Source organism: Thunnus albacares, chromosome 7, assembly GCF_914725855.1.
Source record: "Thunnus albacares chromosome 7, fThuAlb1.1, whole genome shotgun sequence".
Classification (NCBI taxonomy): domain Eukaryota; kingdom Metazoa; phylum Chordata; class Actinopteri; order Scombriformes; family Scombridae; genus Thunnus; species Thunnus albacares.
Window position 1 is genome coordinate 33,037,911 of NC_058112.1, and position 19,472 is coordinate 33,057,382.

Consider the following 19,472-nt stretch of genomic DNA (forward strand, 5'->3'; position numbering starts at 1 on the left):
GACATCAACGGAGGAATCAGATATATCAGGCTTTGATACACACACAATACTTGTTAGTAGATCAGTTCATTGTTGGTTTCAATCCAAACATGAGATTTGTTGACGAGAAGAAAAAAAAAAGAAAGAAAATCACCAGTTTTACCCTTTAAACTATTCATCAGAGCAGCTGCAGCCTCATTCTGGGTGAATGTGCTCCAGTGATGCTGTGATATTGTTAACTTCAGATTCCTGTATGAGAGTCACTTCCAGGCATGAACTCTGATGTGTGATTCAGGTGAGTCATGTCCAGCGCACAAAGGATTCGGTTGCACACTTTGAGTAATTTCATGGCTGTGTGGTTCAGCCGGGGCTCAAATGGGGAAAAAAGAGCTTTGTGAGTATTGATTATCAAACTGCTCGTTCAGTCGGGTAGTAATCACGGCCAATCACATCTGCTCCTCGCTTATGAAAGCACATTTTTTCTGCCTCTGCTGTCATTTGTCTCAGAAATGTCTCTGAAATCAGGAGCTTAATGACGTCTGTGGTCATATTGATTCACTTTAAGAGACAGAAGGAAGAAGACGACATCACCGCCGAGTCAAAGCAATCAGCGGCTTTCAATAAACTCATCCTCTTCAGATGATAAAGATGTTCAGGTTGATTTCTGTTTACTGCACAGTCAGTAAAGCTTTTCCCGCTCCGCAATATGTTAGAGACTCATATCTCCTCAGACTCAACATTCATGCCTGAACTTTTAAATAAAGACAAAACACCCAAAAAACATTTAAAAAAACAACAAAAACACATGTATGTGAGAGAATATTGGAAACAGAAGGCAGACCACTGACCAGAATGCCTCCTAGAAATGACATTTATGCACCACTAATGTTATAATTGAACCTGGGCCCACGAACCTTTCTGATTTTAAACCAACAGGTGTCCAAACATAACCGTAAAAAATGAGCAGATTATTGTAGGAGAATAAATGAAATATGATGCAAAATGTTGTGGGAACGTTCTGTATGAACATTACATTTCTGTCAACAAGAAGACAGGTTCATCTGTTGTGTCGACTGAAATGGAGGAAAAGCTGATTGAGCTGTAAAGAGACAAAATGCCTCAACAACATAAAGAGCGACACAGTCGACCAGAACCTGAAGTTCACTCATCTCATATTTGCTCTGCAGACCCACGCAGACTACTCTGCATAGAAACCATGATATAAACAGTACAAGCAGCTGGTTGTCATCCATTTGTTTTAGGGACAAGAACACTCGATAACTGGCAACTCCAGCTGGTGGAAACAACCTTTATGTGAGATTTATCTCAGTGGTGGAAAGTAACTAAGTACAATTACTCAAAGTAGTGTGAGATTTGAAGATTTGACACAATGGATAATATAACAAGCTTTTAAAATACAACACATTGTTAAAGATGAAACCAGTGGTTTCCAACCTTTTTGGCTTTTGACGTCTTACAAAAAGCAGTGTGTAGTCGAGGTCACATTTCACATGTCTATGAGTTGTTAACAGCTCCACCAAATAGTGATTTTTCCCTCTAAACTTCTCACATGCTTTCATTTCAATAAATGTTCAAATGATCCAATATTTCAGCAAAAATCAAAGATTAGAGAAAAAGTCCAAAAACTGAAAACAGATTTGTGTATCAGAACTTTGTTTTTTCTTCTTTCCTCTCCCATTAATCATCTCACCACCCCTCAGATTTATCTGCTGACCCTTTGGAGGGGCCCGACCCCTAGGTTGGGAACCACTGGACTAAACTAGCTAACTGTATATAAAGTAGTGTAAACTAGCTCCACCTCCAGCAGCTACAACAGTAACATGCTGCTCTAACACTGATGCTTCACTATTAATAATCTAATGATGTCATATATAATAATATATCAGTCAGAGGGACCAAACCACTACTTTTACTGCAATACTTTAACTACATCAAGCTCATAATACTTATGTACTTTTACTGCAATACTTTAACTACATCAAGCTCATAATACTTATGTACTTTTATTGTAGGAGGATTTTTCATGCAGGACTTTTACTTGTATTGGAGTATTTCTATATTGCTGTAGTGGTACTTTTACTGCAGTAAAGTATCTGAATACTTCTTCCACTACTGGTCTCTTCAGTCTTTGCATGTTTCAGCTCATCTTTAGATGTCAGTGGCTCCAAACTCTAGAACATCACACTCATCATAGACGTCTGTGTGTTTTATGCATTGGTCAGTATTAGTATTAGTCGACGTTTGGCTTTAAACCCTCCAGCAGAGAAGAAGAAACAGTCACAGGAGCATCTCACCAGCTGACAGATTAGAGCACGCTCAGTACAATCCCTCCAGAAGGCACTGGGGAAAGCCAGCTCATTAATTGTAATTAATTAGGATAATTAAATATCCACGAGACGCGGTGGCCTGAGGTCTGTTCCATGCCGCACAGGGGATAATGTTGCCGCTCCGCTCTGCAGACCGCCGCTGCGCTCACAGCAAACGCCACCTCTGAGCACCTAATTTCCTGCCAAATAGAGTGTGTCGCTTTTGAAAAGCAATCCAATATTGTAATTATACCCCCCTCCACCCCCAGTAACCCCCCCCCCCCCCCCCCCCACCTCCAGCGGCCCCGCCCCCTCCACTCAGATGAAAGTAAATTAGAAAATCCATATTGTTCTTCCTTGTTCTCTTCCGTCACTCGCATGTTAACGCCGTAATCTCCTCAGCATCATGTAGACATCAATCCCTTGTGATGACCTTAATTAACCTTTAATTTACCCCTGAAAACACATCAGACACCTTCATCTAAACCAAGACGTTTGATAACCAGGGTCCCTTAATTTTATCATTAATTTAAAAAGCTAAAATAATTTAACTTGCAAATTAACAATATTTTAAATGATTTTTATTCAGTTTTCAAGTATTTACTGTAATAAGTTTACCAGGTTTTTATTATCTAAAGGGGTAAAAGCCCTCAAAATGTATACATGACATTATAAGTGTCACTTAATTTATATGTTAATGGGGTAAAAGCCCCTTATTAAAATAACATTAAGTTGCTTTATTTGTCTTAATTAAGGTGCAAATTCCAGCGTTCACCCAAACTGAGAGATTAATAAATGAGTAAATGAATGATTTCAGTGGCTTATTTACCCAGTTACATTTCCAGTTTAAGGGTTTTTCAAGGCCCACAAATCCCTTAAAGATCCCCTGCAGACAGTTTTAAGTATTAAAACATGGAACAATAATGTTTAATTACCACGTTAAAATCCTTCAAATTACATCTCCTCCTTCCCCCTCATTAATAATCCAGAATCCATCAATATGTCAATATATTTCGTTTTAGAAGTTTTCCTGCTGGACACCAGATGTTTCCTCCTTCACTGTAAAGTTCATCCTCAGTGTTTCCACATCACACCTGTGTAAGTTGAATATTGAACCACGATTGGCTCCAAACTACTTGTGATGTCATAAATCCCTGTCCCTCTTAAAATCAGATTTTCAATGAGCTCAGAGAAACTTTCCTCCTTTGGCAGATGAATAAAAACAAACTCTGAAAACAGCTGAAAGAACAAGAACAAACATGTCTCTGAAGGGAGGAAGACTTTAAAATTTAATTTAAAGTTTTTTTTGTCTCATTATTTGAAAACTGAAGGCCCTTTGAAGATATAATATTATTGAGGAATTTGAAATGTGATTCTAAGGGGATAATTTAGGTTATAGATTAATGGTTTATTGTTGTTGGTTTCAGGTTTAAGGTTTGAATTAAATGAATTAAAGGGATTTTGGTTACATAATGTTACGACTGAAATATCTTCAGGAGCAAATTAATGATATTTTAAAGGATTCTTACTCAGTATTTTGGTGGGATTACACAGATAGATCTGGGCTACATTAATGGATTGTAATATATATTTGATGGGTTTTCTCTGTGGATTTTTATTGGGTAAAACCTCTTAAAATGTACCAAATAACGTTAAAGGTACTTATAAATGTTTATTTTACAACTATGTTTCAAATTCAGGCACAGAGTTTAACACTGTTTGATGGATTAAAGGACTTTTTAACGGATACAAACAATCCATTTACCCCAAATTTGAGCCAGACTGCTGAATTTGCACCTTAATTGAAAATTAAGAACCTTTTTAAGCTACAAATTAGGGATGATTTGCTAAAAACTGCTTTTTTGTCAACTTTAAGTGTTTTTTTCCATCTTAAAAATTCCTTAAACCATTTTAATAAGCCATAGTGTGGAGGGCTTTCAAATGATCTATTAATTATTCCTTTAAATATTAATTAAAAAACAAGTCATTAAAATGCCATAACAATCATTATTTATAGGTAAGTTAACAGATTCTGTTCCACAGAAAATGAAGTGAAGCAGTGTAACATAAACACATCGTCTTGTGTTCAGAGCTCAGAGGAAATCAGCCTTCAGCCACATCATCTTCATCAGTCAGTAAAGCTCTTCCTCCTCTTCCTCCTCTTCCTTCTTCCTCTCTGAAGGTGGAGATCTGATCCTCGTCCCTGCTGTCTGCAGCCTCCGGGCCGTAGTAGATTCTCAGTCAACCTTTCGTTGATGTTTATCTGTTTGTTTGTGTGCGAGCTGCTGCAGCAGCAGCAGCCGTCACAGAGGTTTGTTTGGATAATGAAGACACGTTTGTCGTTTCCCGATTCAGGTGTCGAGATCTTGATGACAGCGTGTCGCCTTCTGATCGGCTGCAGCCGTGAGGAAAAACAAAATCCTCCCTGACGAGTTATTTATTCTCATGTTCAACCTTCATGGATGTTGTGTCAGGTTTTCGGATGCTTCCAACACTTTGGTTTATAGTCAAATATATTAAACAGTTGGAAAGATTTACATATAATTTACTTTTTATATTCCTGCTCAGAAGATGAAATTTAGCCATTGATTCTGTTTGATTTGAGTTTGATTAACACCCCAAACATTACAGTTACGTTAGTTTGTTTAGAAACGGCTTTAAAGACTAATAACAGCATCATGTTTCCAGTCTCCAGACAGTAGTTCTGTGTAAGACAGACACCACTGAGCATGTGCAGGAACGCAGCGTTGTTTCGAGCTTTGCTAGCTTATTGTGCTACATATTAGGGATGTGCAGAGATCCCAGTATTTGTATTTGTATCTGTATTTGTTCAGGCAGCAAAATTATTTGTATTTGTATTTGAATAAAAGGTCCCCATATCTGGTCTCGAACCGGAGTCTCCCAGATCATAGACGACTGTGCTGACTACTGAGATAAAACTTTACTCATCACTCATTGCAGACAGACCTCTAGGGAGGAACTTCAAAGGCGACTATTGCTTTGCACCTTTCATTTATTTCCTATTATTTACAACCTGACTTTGTGGAAAGAAGAAGGGGAACAACAGGTTATGGAGAGTCCCTTGAGAGCACTTCTCATATGTCAGTAGTTCAGCTTTATCTCTGGGGAACACCCCCAACTCCAGGAGTGATGTCCAAATTAGGAAATGTGCGTCATGTAGCAGGTGGATGTGACTCCCCTCGTTGAGACCTGCTGATAGACGTCACAGCGGAGCAGAGGAGAGACACTGAGATAGTGATGTAACCGACCTGCGTCCTGGTATTTGACATGGGTTTTTTTTCATCCCGAAAACAAATAATTTTTAAAATATTTGTATGAAACAAATAACACTATTTGTGCTTTGCCAAATAACGCATTTGTATTCAGGCAAACCCCTACTACACATACCAACCTCTTAACTTTATGCTGAAGTTATTGACATTGTACAAGTCAAGAAGTTGTGATACGTAGAACAACAAGCTAGTGACGTTCTGTAAACACAACCATGTAGATAAATTAATTGTTGGTTTTGTTCTATACATGAGATTAGTTATCTTTTAAATACATAAATGAGTAAATTCACTGTTCTTTATTAATCTGAATATAAATGTGGTGCTTAAAAACGCTGCCTCCACATTTGGTTTGGAAGATGGAAGTTTATTGTTTTTAAAGTTTACATTTTTAGTTCCACTGCTGCTGAGGCTCAAAGAAAAAGCTAAATCATCATCAGCACACTGTCTCTTTGCGGGGGTGTAAAGAACATTTCAGTTGTTTTCACTTCTTTTAAAACAAGATGGAGACGTTTTTTTTTGTTTTTTTGTTTTTTCCAGTGCAGCCGTTCCCTCTGCAGCAGGAACAGAGTTTGTGGAGGATGTAGAGTTTCTTTTATTCAGGGGAAACGTTGTTTTTCACTCTGACGATCAGTATTTCCACCTGGAGACTCCACAAACACTGTTTCACCAAAGAACATGAATATTTGATTCTGTTCTTCTGCTTTGTTGAAATATATGTTTGCCTCATTGTTTTCTCGCCTTTTTTTTTTTTACAACACTGTTTCTTCCATTTGTACTCCTCTTTGTACTAACTGTGCTGCAGATTCTCATGAAATACGCTGAGTGGATGTTAAAGCCTGATTTGCATTTGAACACCTCTTTGTGTTCTGTGTGTTTTTTTTTACCTTTGTGCTGAACTTTGGTCAGGAAACATCAGCAGGTGAAAAAGTGATGTCGACAGGGTGTGAGTGTTTGAAAGCGACGGTGCCTCTGAAACAGAGATGGAGCAGCTGTTTAGTGTTCAGCAGCACTCAGGGACATTTTGTGAAGTGTGTGTGTGTGTGTTATTGTCAACACTTTGGTTTGAAGAGGAGATTTGAGATTTAACAACTGAGCCTTAAAGGGCCATCCGGCTGTTTGTTTTTATTTTGCTGCTTTAACTCGTTTAACTGTTGAATGACTTACCAGGGTTGACTTGAGACTAATTGGTCTTGACTTGGAAACTGGACTCGTACATTCATGACTTGGTTTGTGATTTGTTAATTGTTGGTCTTTACCATAGACTGTATAAAATATGGACGTAGTCACCGTGACGTCACCCGTTGGTTTGCGAAGCCTTGAGTGTCGACATCTTGGATTTGGCCGTCACCATGTTTTATTTTTGGAGCCAGAAGTGACCATATTTGGACGAGAGGATGGAGCTAACCATAGCGCTAGCTGCTAGCTTGGTTAGCACGGTGCACTTACAATCCAAGGTTAACAGTGATAATGCTAATGCTAATTTTTGCTAGCAAAAGACAGGCCTAAAACCGTTAAAACAAAATGTACTCACTGGAAAAACTGATAATCCGACTCATCAGTGGGTCTTTTATTACAACCAATCGCTGAACTAGACTTTTTTTGGGCGACCAAAATGTTACAATAAACTTTAGTGAACTGAAAACACACTGTGGAATAGCAGCAGCTACACCTGTACGCCATGGTTATATTACGTTACAGCAATGCTGTGGTAGCGAGTTGTCAATCACAACGTAGCCACACCTTAAAGCATACTCTGCTGTATCGTCTATTTTACTCTAAATGGATCCATAATTTACAAAATGAACAACATGCTGTATAGAAGAAGACCTGAAACATCAGCTCATCAGGAAACATTTTACTGAGGTAATGAATCAAGAGAGAAGTAGGATCATTTTCTCATAGACTTCCATACAATTGGACTTCTTTTTTCAGTCAGTGGAGTCGCCCCCTGATGGCCATTAGATAGAATGCAGGTTTTTGGCACTTCTGCATTGGCTTCATTTTTCAGCCCGGAGGGTTGCCGCTTGGTCTTTAATAAGACATTAATGGCCGTGACTTGGACTTACTTGTCTTGACTTGTTGGTCTTGACTTTAGATTTGACTTCATACTTTTCGGTAATGATAAGTGTGGTGTGCTTTTATTTTGAAAGTTTGATTGACATGTGTACTGTCAGGTGTGTAGAGACAATTAGTAACTGCAGCTGGACACAGAAAAATACTCATATATTTGAATGGAGAGTGTGAGCGAACCCACACCTTTTTGAACATTTACTGCTTCCACATAGTTTTAGATACAAACTTCATTTGAACTTTAAATGAGTTACGAGACTTTGACCTACAAATCTTGAATTTACATGTGTTTTCTATCTTTTATTGTTTTTGAGATATTAGAGTGTGAGTTTTAAAGTCTTTTCTTGCTCCTCCTGTGATTTTATAATGAGTGTGTATTGCAGAATGTTTCACAGCACTGAAGGAGTGACATCACCAGGAGCAGTTGGAGAGGAGGATTTTAGAGTACGCTTCTTGTGAAATCTCCTCATAAATCCCATGACTTTGGCCAAATCTAACATTAATAATCATATTTTAGTTGGAAATTTCGTGGCGAATCCATTGATGCAGGTTTGAAAGTGGTCAGACTTATAGTTTAGACATCAGAAGCCTCTGTTTGACACAAAGTCCATGCCCATAGATTGCTTCCCCATTGTTTAACAGTGCAAGGGTGATGTGGCACTGCAACTTTCAGGGCTTATTAAATCCAAACTGTTATTACAAAGTTTTTAACAACTTTTTTTCAGCATAGTGTCATAAGTCATCTATTAAAGTGTGAAGCTGATACCATTAACTCCCTCGGAGGAGATAGTGTTTGTTCGGGGGCCAAAATTGGGGCAAAGTCTTATTTTGAAAGGCTAATTGCAGACTTCCTGTTGGATTTAGGTCAGGGGTGTTGGTGTATGATTTGTAGGTCTTGATGAGATGAATAATTGAGTTTTGGTTTGATCTTTCTACGACATTCCTACGGGCCATGGTGGCCATTTTAGTTACATAGGTGGCGCTAGAGAGCACATTTTGGCTATTTGGGGGTTAATTTTTACATTTTATCAAAGTTTTCACCAGACCTGATGTGCGTGCCAAATTTTGTGAGGTTTTGAGCGTGTTTAGGGGGTCAAATTTAGGGTTTAAGTGGCATAATAATAAAGAAAGAAACAAACAAACAAACACACGAAAAACAATAGGGTCCTCGCCCTTAGGTGAGGACCTTATTGTTTTACAATAGTCCTCTGCCTTTTGGGCTCCGTCTCTAAATATTGATTGTAAGAGAAATCTTCAGCACTGGTGGACATTTGAGTGACTGTTGGGATGATTGATGTCACTGATGTTTGTTCTTTTTTACAGATATAGATCAGCAGAGAGCGAATGATGCTGTTTTATTATTAAGCAAAGAATAGTCTTCAGCAGAATTTATGAATGTTTGAGCTGCCGTCACACGTGTCTCTGCTGATGAATCTGACACAGACTGATGCTACTGATAACTCTATTAATGTAAATATATTCAGGTGTGTGAGACGCCACAGCTGGGGCCGGTTTCCCCCCCGAACTCATCCCTACACCGGTAACCTCTGTAATTAGTTTCCTGCTTATCTAATTTCCAAATCTAATTGAAAGAGAAGGGAGAGAGAGAGGCGGGAAAACAGAAACGCGTCCATCGTGTCGAGGAGGAATTAAATTTACCCTGTAAGTGATGTGTAAATGAAACACTAGCAGCTGTCTGTCGAACGCACCGCCTCACCTCACCGTCAGCCAGAGTTTCACCATCATCACCACCATCATCATCATCATCGTCATCATCGGTCATCAAGGCTCATTAGCAAACAGGAAGGCAAGAAATGTTCTAGTCACCACATGGGCAAACACGCTGCTCACATTGCTTTTTTTTTATCAGAAATCATACATGCAGGTTCTGGGGATGATGAGTTATTGATTTGTTTTGGTTAATAACATCTTTAGAGTGAGAGGCTGTTGAATAAATCAGAGTTTGTGTTAACGAAGCAGCTGCTTGAAGCAGTTTCTGCATTTTCTGAAAAAGAAATGTTGTTTCCTTTTCCTCCTGCCAGAACGTCCACGTCAGTCTACAACAATTTTTAACCAGAGCAAAAATATCTCAGGAACACAACAGGAATAACGCAGTGATCAGTAGGAAACAGTCTGTGATCCTTCAGTGTGAAAACATTCAGGAACATCTTCCTGTAGGTTCACTGGTGTGACACCTCACTGGGACTCCAGTCATGAAAAGAGAAAAAACCAAACCATGTTTGGGGTCGAGACGCTCTGAGCTCGATGAAACGCTGTTGCTCTTTATGTGTTGAGCAATCGATCGAAACCACAAATGTGTGATTCGTTTCTTTCTAAATAAAAGAAGACTTGTTACTCAACTTCAGTTTTAATATCAGTGAAGATTTAATTTGGTGAATTCACACAATGACTTGTTTAAAGGACCAGTGTGGGGGATTTAGTGACATTCAAAGCGTGTAGGAAAACCTACGGTGGCTGTGAAACTAATGAAAAAAGGTAAAGATTCCCTCTCTAGAGCCAGTGTTTGGTTTGTCCGTCCCGGGCTACTGTAGAAACATGGCGGTGCAACATGGCGGCTCCGTGGAAGACGACCTGCTCCCCCTGCAGATATAAAGGCTCATTCTAATATAATGAAAACACAACGATTCTTATTTTCAGGTGATTAAACACTAAGTAGTAGTAGTAACGAACACATGAGCGGAGATAACACAGAGCTGCTAACATGGCTGGAGACTCTTAAAACAGAGAAATATTGTGCTTTTTGTGGTTTTCTGTTGTTTATATGTTTCTGATGTCGGATGTTAAACATGGTTCAGAAACTTGAGGTGAACGTGTGTAAAAATGCTGCCTGCAAGTCAAAAGTCAGGGCTTCAACCTGCTTTGGACGCTTCGTTTGCGTCAGTTTTTTCTACCTCGCTGACTAGCTGATGTCAGCTTGCCGCTCATGCCCATAAACGTCTGTCTGTAGCCTTGGTTGCTAAGGTGGTTGCTAAGGTTTTTCCATGTGCTGTCATGTTGTCCACTCTCATATTTCAGATCAAAATATCTCAACAGTCTGAACATAAGACTGTAAAACTTACTGAGAAATGTATTTTTTGTGCTGAGGAGCAGTTCCTTCACCTGCTTTTCAGTCTTCATGACAGACAATCTTCTTCCACTGAGCTTCTGGAAAACCTCCTTTCAGTCAGAATCCGACGTTGTATTCAGGCGCCATTTGAATTTACAGATTCAAACATGTTTTCTTTAAATATTGAGGAGCACAAAAGACACTCATCATCTCCAGCGAGCGGCGATCATCTGCAGCTCAGCCGTACATCTCCTCTCTGCCTCGGCTGTTTGACGTCCTCGGCTCTCCGCTCGCCGTTTGAGGCTCATTCATTACCGCCGTACAGACGTGTAATCAGTCTTTACTGCCGGAGCAAATGTCTCCCCTCGGACAGATCCCCCGCCATCTGCCTGCCATTAAAATTAAATTGGATTTCATTTCTAAGCTCCTATTAATTCAGAGAAGTCTTGTGTTGATGGAGGGTCCAGTCCAGCAGTTAGTTTCCTCCTCCTCCTCTCTTTCACTCTCCTCCCTGCATCCCAGGCCGGCGGCGTGAACGCAGAGCGCCGCCGCTCTAATAACAATAATTACACAGTAAAAATTTTGGAAGGACTTTAGAGAGTTTTCAAATAAAAGATGAGGATGTCTTCTCCTCTCTGTTATTTAATCACAGCTAATGAGATGGAGCCAATGTATTTTTTTAATGTTAATAGGTTAGTTATTTTCATTTCACACTCCCATAAGCCTTTGTGACTTACTTTGTGCCTGGCGGCAAGGACGAACTCACTTAGTCATTTAGTCTGTCGATGACTTTAAGCTCAAAAACTACTACATATAAATCCACAGTGTGAAGTCAAAACATTCACCAAATTTCTCTGACTTTGTTCTGTGAGGTTCATTTCAGCCTGATGAATGAATGAATGAGCTGCAACACAACATGATACTGGACAAGAAGCTGCTAAAACAAAATATGCCAATAAAAATCATAAAATATAAATAAAAACAACCTCTCAGTATTTTGTTTTAGTTGATTTCAGCATCATATTTAAACTTAAAGGCAGAAACTATGTTGGACACGTCTGAACTCATAAATCCTGTTTCTCACCTCAGAGAAATGTTCCTCTTAAGAACGAATCTGTTCGTATGAGGCCCAGTTCCTCATAATTACGACTTCTGTATCATTTTATTGTGATTAAGATCTTCTAGTAATTATGAGATTTGATTTGATGATGTTTTCTTGTAATTTTATGAAAAGAGACACATTTACAATATAGTTTTTGTTGTATTTTCAAAGCTGCTATAGGATGATGATAAAAACTAACACTTTTAGAGGCTTTGAACATATCAACAGTGGAGTTTTTCATTTCAGTCCTTGGTGAGTTTGATGTATTTTCAGGGGTTGATCGGGCGTCTCTGTTTCTGTTGCAGGTCTGGAGAAAGTCAGCCGTGACTCCACGTACGAGCAGGAAGGGAAGGTTCAGTTCGTGATGGACGCCGTGTACGCCATGGCCCACGCTCTGCACCACATGCACCGCGAGCTCTGCGCCGGTTACCCCGGCCTTTGCCCGCGCATGGCCAACATCGACGGCAAGGAGCTGCTGGCGCACATCCGCGCTGTCAGCTTCAACGGTAAGAGACAGCATCCTCATCCTCATCATCATCATCATAATATAAAGGATTTGTCACAAACAAACGCAACAGAAGAATAAAGAATAACAATAGAGCAAAAGTAAGGTAATAATATGTAAATATAAAGTGCAAAAATGAAATGTTATGTGCAATAAACATTTAAATCATGTCCAGTCCAGTTTGAATACAGTTCAGTTATTCAGCAGATCAACAGCTTCTGCGTCTGCTGGTGGAGGATTTTCATGGATCCTTTTTTTTTCTGAGGGAAGAAGTTCAAAGAGTCCAGGGTGGGATGGGTCGGAGATGATCCTGCTTGCACGCCGCCTGGCCCTGGAGGGAGTGTAGCTGATCAACGGGGGGTAGGAGGGGGTGGAAGGAAATCCTGTTTGGTTGCTGTGAGGGAGCTTCTTCAGCTGCCTCAGGAAGAACATCCTCTGTTGGGCCTTTCTGGTTACGCAGCTTAATGTTGATGATTCATGGTGTTGCACTCGGTTGTTCACATGAAAAATGGCAGAAATAGTAGAGAAGATCAGACCTGGGGGTGATGTGGATGCTGATGGGCAGGTGTCGGGGGGGGAGGGGGAGGGGTTTCATGTTGAGTGATCAGTAACCCCCCCCTTACTTCACAAAAATGTGATGCTTCACCAGAAATCGGCGAATTAGAGTCAAACTAGAAAATTCTGGCGCAAATTCTGATGGAGCCGTTTGGTTGGTTGAATGACCTCCACCTTCACAGTCGACATCTGTGGGTCGTTTTCCAGTCGTCTGACACCGTCTCAACACTTGAATTTCTCCACGTTTTCATGCGTGACATCGCCGCCATTTTTAACGAAGGGGTAGCAGCGAGGAGGAGGAGGAGGAGGTGGTTGGCTGGAGTAATGAGCGTCTCTCTCTGATAGGAACAGAGAAGCGTGAGGTGGAAAAAGAAGAAGACGATAAAAATCATTATCAGACTTTCCGACCTCCATCAGCGTCTTCGGTTTTGTCTGCGCTGCTGTTTTCCAGCTGCTGCTTTGGCGCCGCCTCATCAACGGGACGACTCATCACTCCCTCATTAACCCTCTGTTCATTCCTCCTCCTTCCTTATCGTCTTCCTCTTCATCTTCCTCTCTTCTTCATCACGGCAGTCCCTAGCTCTTCTCGCGGAGAGGTCGCCCTCGCGGTGGATGGGAGGCCTTTGTCAGCAGGAAGTGCGAATGCTGACGCCGTCTTCGGGGGAATCCTCCGCTCGTTATTAATCACCAAATATGGTCGCTGGGTTTTTATTTCCTCCTGCTTCCAGATTCATTATTCTCAGCTCGGTGGGAGCTGCTTCAGTCTGATGATCCGTCTGCTTTCACACAACTTTAATAATCACAAAACTTCAACACACACACACACACACAGCTGCGGAATATTAAATCTCACACTCCTCCTCATATGTGCTGAGATGAGTAATCTTACAGATCCACTATCACACAGTCAGAGGAAATGTCAGGAACTATGAGTTTTTATATTAAAGTTTCTATAATTTTGTGAAAACGAGGGAAGGACTGTAGATTTAGCAGGTGATGGATGTGTTTAAAGGACAATTCTGGCTTATTTTGGTAGTTTTGTCCATCATTTCGATCAGTAATAATAACATTTCTTACCAGTTTAATAGCTGAGATGTGTAGCACATGCAGCTACGGTAAGCCATGAGGGAAAAAACACACGTCAGTCAGTCACCCTCCGCAGTTAAACCAGTAGGACTGTCCTGCAGTCAATAAACGTATCAATAGCTCAGGTCCTTATGAGCAAAATGAGCTATCACAGTTATTTTTAACCCCTACTAGTCCAAGTGACATGTGCACGTCAAAGTTTGGCTGTTCACTGATCAGTTTCTCGTGTTATTTATCTGTAAACGCTTTAAATTGTAGGTTTTCACTCCTTCTATAAAGACAAAAAGCTCAGCTGCAGGTAATACGTGAGTGTAACACGAGTAAAACTTACTGTGAGTAAATGTTCGTTGTTATCTATTGTGAAAAAAACTTATTTCTGACACCTTCACAACTCTAATTAAAAGCTTTTTGCAATCAGTTTTCTAAAGGCGAGTCTAAATTCTACATATTTATAATTCATCATTAATCTTGAATGGAATTATTCACCTTGAATATTTGTTATTTTCAAATATTTCTGGCTGTACTTAAAGAGAAAATTTGCAACACAGCCCCATATTTGAAGCTATTAAAACTAAACTTTGCTGCGTTTTATACATGATGATGTTCAGCACGTCGTCACATCTGAGAAGCTGGAAGCAGGAAATGTGAAAAATCAAAATAGCTGCCAGTTAATTTTACCGTTCATCGATTCATAGATTCAACTCAGCGTATCAACATGTTGACGAGGATTTTGGGAGCTGGACTTGGGAAAGTGCTCCCACATCACCGGTCAGAATGAAATCGTTCATACGATTTATCAGGAGTACTCAATTGATTTTCTCTCCTCCTGCACTCGAACATTTGAAGTGATGTTCGTGTCTCAGGTTGAATCAAGGCCGTCCGAAGGTTTCACAAAAGCTTCGATAAAGCTGTTTTTTTCCCTCGTTGGAGCCTTTCAGGACTCGGTGATGAGAATTTAACTCATTTAAAGCAGAAAAGGAAAAAGTTCCAGACACATTCTTTGGTTTCTTCAGTCCCGCTGAAGCTGAGTGTGACTGTTTAACTTTCATTTCCAAGGTGAACTTGTTTGTTAAACTTCTCAGGGACGAGCGACGATCACATAACTTGATAACCTGTAAAACTCCAACGGAAATAAAATAAAACATGACGAGTCTTTTGTTCAATTTATTTGGCTTAAACTTACAAACATAAAAGACATCAAGACAAAATGTCAAAGAAACACAAGACGATTCATTTCATTATCAATTAATCTGTTGATTATTTTTGCAAATGAGGGAAACCTCAATGATTTTCAAGGCTTATATATAAAGTTTTGAAATGAAATGAAATTTTCTCCATTAATTAATTGTTTGGTCTTTAAAATGTCAGAAAACGTTGATCAGTGTTCAACAAAACCCAACATGTCCTCAAAGATATTCACTTTACTGTCATAGAGGACTAAAGAAACCAGAAGAAATGACTCAAAACGGTTAATTGATTGTCAAAATCAATTCATTTTGATAGTTGACAACTAACTGATTAATCAACTAATCATTGCAGCTCTACACATACGAGACATGATGTTAGAAATGGGGCCAAAACTATTAAAAACCCGTCAGTGAGTCACAGCGCTGCACTGGGTCACATGTTCCTTCATCATGAAGAGTTTGATCACGTTAGTTTGTTTCGAAACGGCTCCAAAGACTAATAACAGCGATCAGATTGTAACTCACCACTGTGCACACTTGTTGAGCTACATGTCACAACCTCTCGACTTTGTACCACATTATAAATTTCTAAAAGAACTTCAGTAGGTTGTGATATGAACCACAACAAGGAGGAATAAGAAACATCAGGCTTTGGATACAAACACACAATACTTGTTAGTACATCAGTTCATCAGCTTGTTTCCACCCAAAGTTCCTTTAGAACCAGAAGAATTCATCTCCAGAACTAAAAGTCTCCCTGTTTGCATCTGATGCACCTGAGCGACCAGGTAGATCCTGCAAATCAGACCGATGAGGAATTAAAAAATGACGGCAGTGCTTGAAACTCAGTGTTCACACAAGAGGAAACTTTGTATCTTTTCCTGCTGCATGAGTTGGATGGAAATGAATGAATGAAAAGCAGAACAGTAAATCACCCGCCGAGTGTTTGATGCTTTTATTTCTGCTGTAGAACATAACTCACTCACCGGCTTTGTTCTCGCTACCGCCGCTCCCTCTCTTCATTCACTCACTCTTTAGCTAGCTCGCTCGCTCCTCCCCCCTGTCCCAAATGAATGAAGCGGTAGACAAGTTGATGAAGGCTACTTCTGGGAAGCACGACAACCCCCCCCCCTCCTCCAGTAGAGACTTTTTGGGAGGTAAAACGATCTTCCTGGGTCAACATATAGAACGTTGGTGGAGGAACCGACTTCTTCAGAAGGTTCTTAAGTTCCTGCGGTGGGAACGCCGCTTTTGACGGAGCTGACGCCTGAGTAATGAAAGTAACATAAATCGTTAGTTTTGCTGCTAAGTAATGAGTAAAGACATGTTTTTACAACGAGTTAAGTGTATCAGTAACTGTCCCAACACTGATCATGACACTGAAATGGAATAAAATCAATCTCCTTCTTTCCTCTCCTCTCTGGTACATCTGCCGTCCACTCTCGGCGAGATCCTCCTGTAAATTTTAATACTTCAGACAGGAGATCTTCCCATACAGTCCCCCATACGTCTCCCCCCCCCCCCGTCCCCTCCTCCCGCCTCCTACCTGAGGACGGGGATTCAATTTGAATAATTTTCCTATCTACCTGCTCAGCACAGAGAGATAGGAGAGACGCAGAAATGAAACAGAGAGACGGAGCAGATTTTGTGGCTGATGTGTTTGAGCTCTCAGGGATTCATCTCTCTCTCTGTGTGTCGGGCCTGATGGATGTGTGGAGCTGCTGCTGGATGTTATTTCTGCAGGAGGAGGAGGAGAGACATTAAACATTGAATCAGCGGTGAACTTCCCCCGCAGGGCTGAAACAGTAAATCTGTGCTCATTTAAAGCCGGGTTCTTGCTGCGCTGCACGTCATGGCTTTTTTTTTTTTTTTTTTTGAAACATTAAAACTGTTTGTTGCATCGTTCGGTGAATTAAAGCAAATGAGGACAGAAACAGGAAACGTGTCACAGACAAGAAGATTAGTCAGTCATCTTTCAGATTAAAGCCCGGAGGAGAAATCTCTCTCAACTCGACACAAAAAAAAGCAGATCCAGGATATAATGTGCTCGTGTGTTACTGTATTTCTATCCTTGTGGGGACCCAGAAGAGAAGACTGAGACGACTACTGAGGCCTGTTCCTGGATGAAAACACGCCGGCGCTTCCTGTAAATACAGAGGAAACCTAACAAGTGGACTCAGGGTACCAGAGACAGACATTTTGGCTTTATTTTGACATTTTTATAGAGTCAGTGATGACCTGAATATGATGAAACGATGAGTTAACCTGCAGCCTCGGAGAACATGTCAGCTTCTCCGCGCGCTGCGAAAGCACACATGCATCACCGCTGAGTCCTGGCTCAGCAGCATGTGGCGCATGTGTGTTTTGTGCCTGATCGAGCTTATTAAGGTCTACACACACACACACACATGCTGATGTCATGCTGTGTTTGGGGCTTTCCTGTGTGAATCTGTGAGCAGCACGCTCGGTTGAACCTTCACATACATCAAACGTTGACATGAATCAAACTCGAGCTGCTTCTCTGTTTTTTTTTCTGCTTCGCTTCTCTTGAGCGCGGGGCAGTGGGGTTACCCATAATTCCATGTATGAAATGCGGGAAAATCCAGCAAGCGAAGCGGCGCTCACCGTGGCGCAGCAGCAGCAGCGGCCGGGAGGCTAATCGGCAACTCAGCCGTGCGCTCCTCGCCCCTGTGCTTATTTTTAGAGGAGCGTCGGGAGGCTAATCGAGACACTTGTGCTAATGTTAGCGCTCGCTGTGCTAAAGCCATCTGCATGAGGCCTTTTGTGGTAACGTTCCTGTTTGAACATGATCAGCAGAGCGAGGGAGGGAGGGAGCGGCGTGGGAGGGAGTGGCGTGGGAGGGAGGGAGGATGTCAGGGAGATTCCCCCCTGATTCATTTGGACAGCCGATGCTTACTAAGAGGCGATAAAAGCTGCTTGTTGCCGTTTTTAAGGGGGATGCAGCGTGACTGACCCTGTGGAGCTGCAGGAAGAGAGAGAACCCTTTTTCAGTCGGATCAGTGATGGAGGGAGGAGGAGGAGGAAGAGGAGGAGGAGGAAGGGGGCAGCAGATACTGTAGGTGAAGTGATGAATATGTGATCGTCTCCTGCTGTGACTTCACTTTAAATATGCAGCTTTTTTTAAAAAGTGCTGAACAAAGCAGGAAGAGAGAACTCTGCCGTTTGTTACAGCATTAAAGGAGTAGTTCAACATTCTCTTTCATTCCCAGAGTGAGATGTTCACATGGGTCTCTATCTCATGTCTTCACAGCAGCAGTCCACCATCCAAACTGCGTCTCCTTTGTTTCTGTTCTACATGACACAGCTGAGTTGGTTTATTCTAGTGTCTGGATCCTTTCTACTCAACATACTCCAGTGTCTCTCTGCATACAAAGTTTGCAAAGATGTCTGTTTTCATACAGCTGTCCATCTGCACTGAAACCCAGGAAACACAGAAAACAACTGAATCTTCTTCTTCTTCTTCTTTTCATAGTTTATCTGCAGGTCTTGAAAAGTCTTAAAAAGCATAGAATTTATTTAAAAGACTTGAATTTCATTCATAAAGGTCTGAAATATGTTTTCTAGCCTGCTATAGGCAGTGATGTTAGTTATAAAATGTTTTTTTTTTAAATGTGATTTTAGCAAAACCTGGCTGGAAAATCAGAAATTCCGTTGTTCCAGACGTCTGACTGTAAATGAATTAGTTATTTTTCATTTGTTAATCCATTCATCCATTCTTCTTCTGCTGCTCAGCCACATCTGATCATGATTAATAAGTAATTAGTTATATTATTGAGAATGATCATTATATTCTGCAAGGAAATAATGACAAAAGTCGTTTCACATTGCACTTGATAAATAATTCTAGACCTTATTACCCCTGATGGGTTTTTGATATCTTTCATACTTTGTCTGTGAAACAGGTAACTGTGGAAATATGGAGCGATGCTCAGAAGAAAGTGCACACGAGCCTTCGATGTCTTAATGCTGAGAATCTTTATTGAACATCAAGATGATGTCTCTTCCCGTTCAGCCCTCTGGAGGTCTGACTCTTAGTCTTTAACCCCAACAGATCGACCTACAATATGAAAACATTCATATAATTGGTTCATTAGTTTCTAAACACTTTACTCGTGTTAGTTCAGGTCACGTCGCATCGAACTACAGGCGACCATCAGCACATTCTGGTTTGAATGATTGTACCAAAGGAATCTACGCAGTCACCTATCTGTGTTGTCAAGGAAGGCCCCCCTCCGACCTTGGTCACCACGGCAACACCAATTTATCCTTTATCAGAGAGG

General features: G+C 40.7%; 1 protein-coding gene across 3 annotated transcripts in view; it reads left to right on the plus strand.

The window, feature by feature from the left end:
• The window catches only part of LOC122985151 (metabotropic glutamate receptor 8-like), a 159,997-nt gene that overhangs the window by 103,058 nt on the left and 37,467 nt on the right, over positions 1–19,472 (plus strand). For all 3 annotated transcript variants that reach the window (XR_006404037.1, XM_044355599.1, XM_044355600.1), the window contains one exon: positions 12,144–12,344. Coding sequence is in view for 2 of the 3 variants with exons in the window: in XM_044355599.1 (XP_044211534.1) it covers positions 12,144–12,344 (201 nt within the window). In the remaining variant the exon portion in view is untranslated. The remainder of the gene's footprint in view (positions 1–12,143; positions 12,345–19,472) is intronic.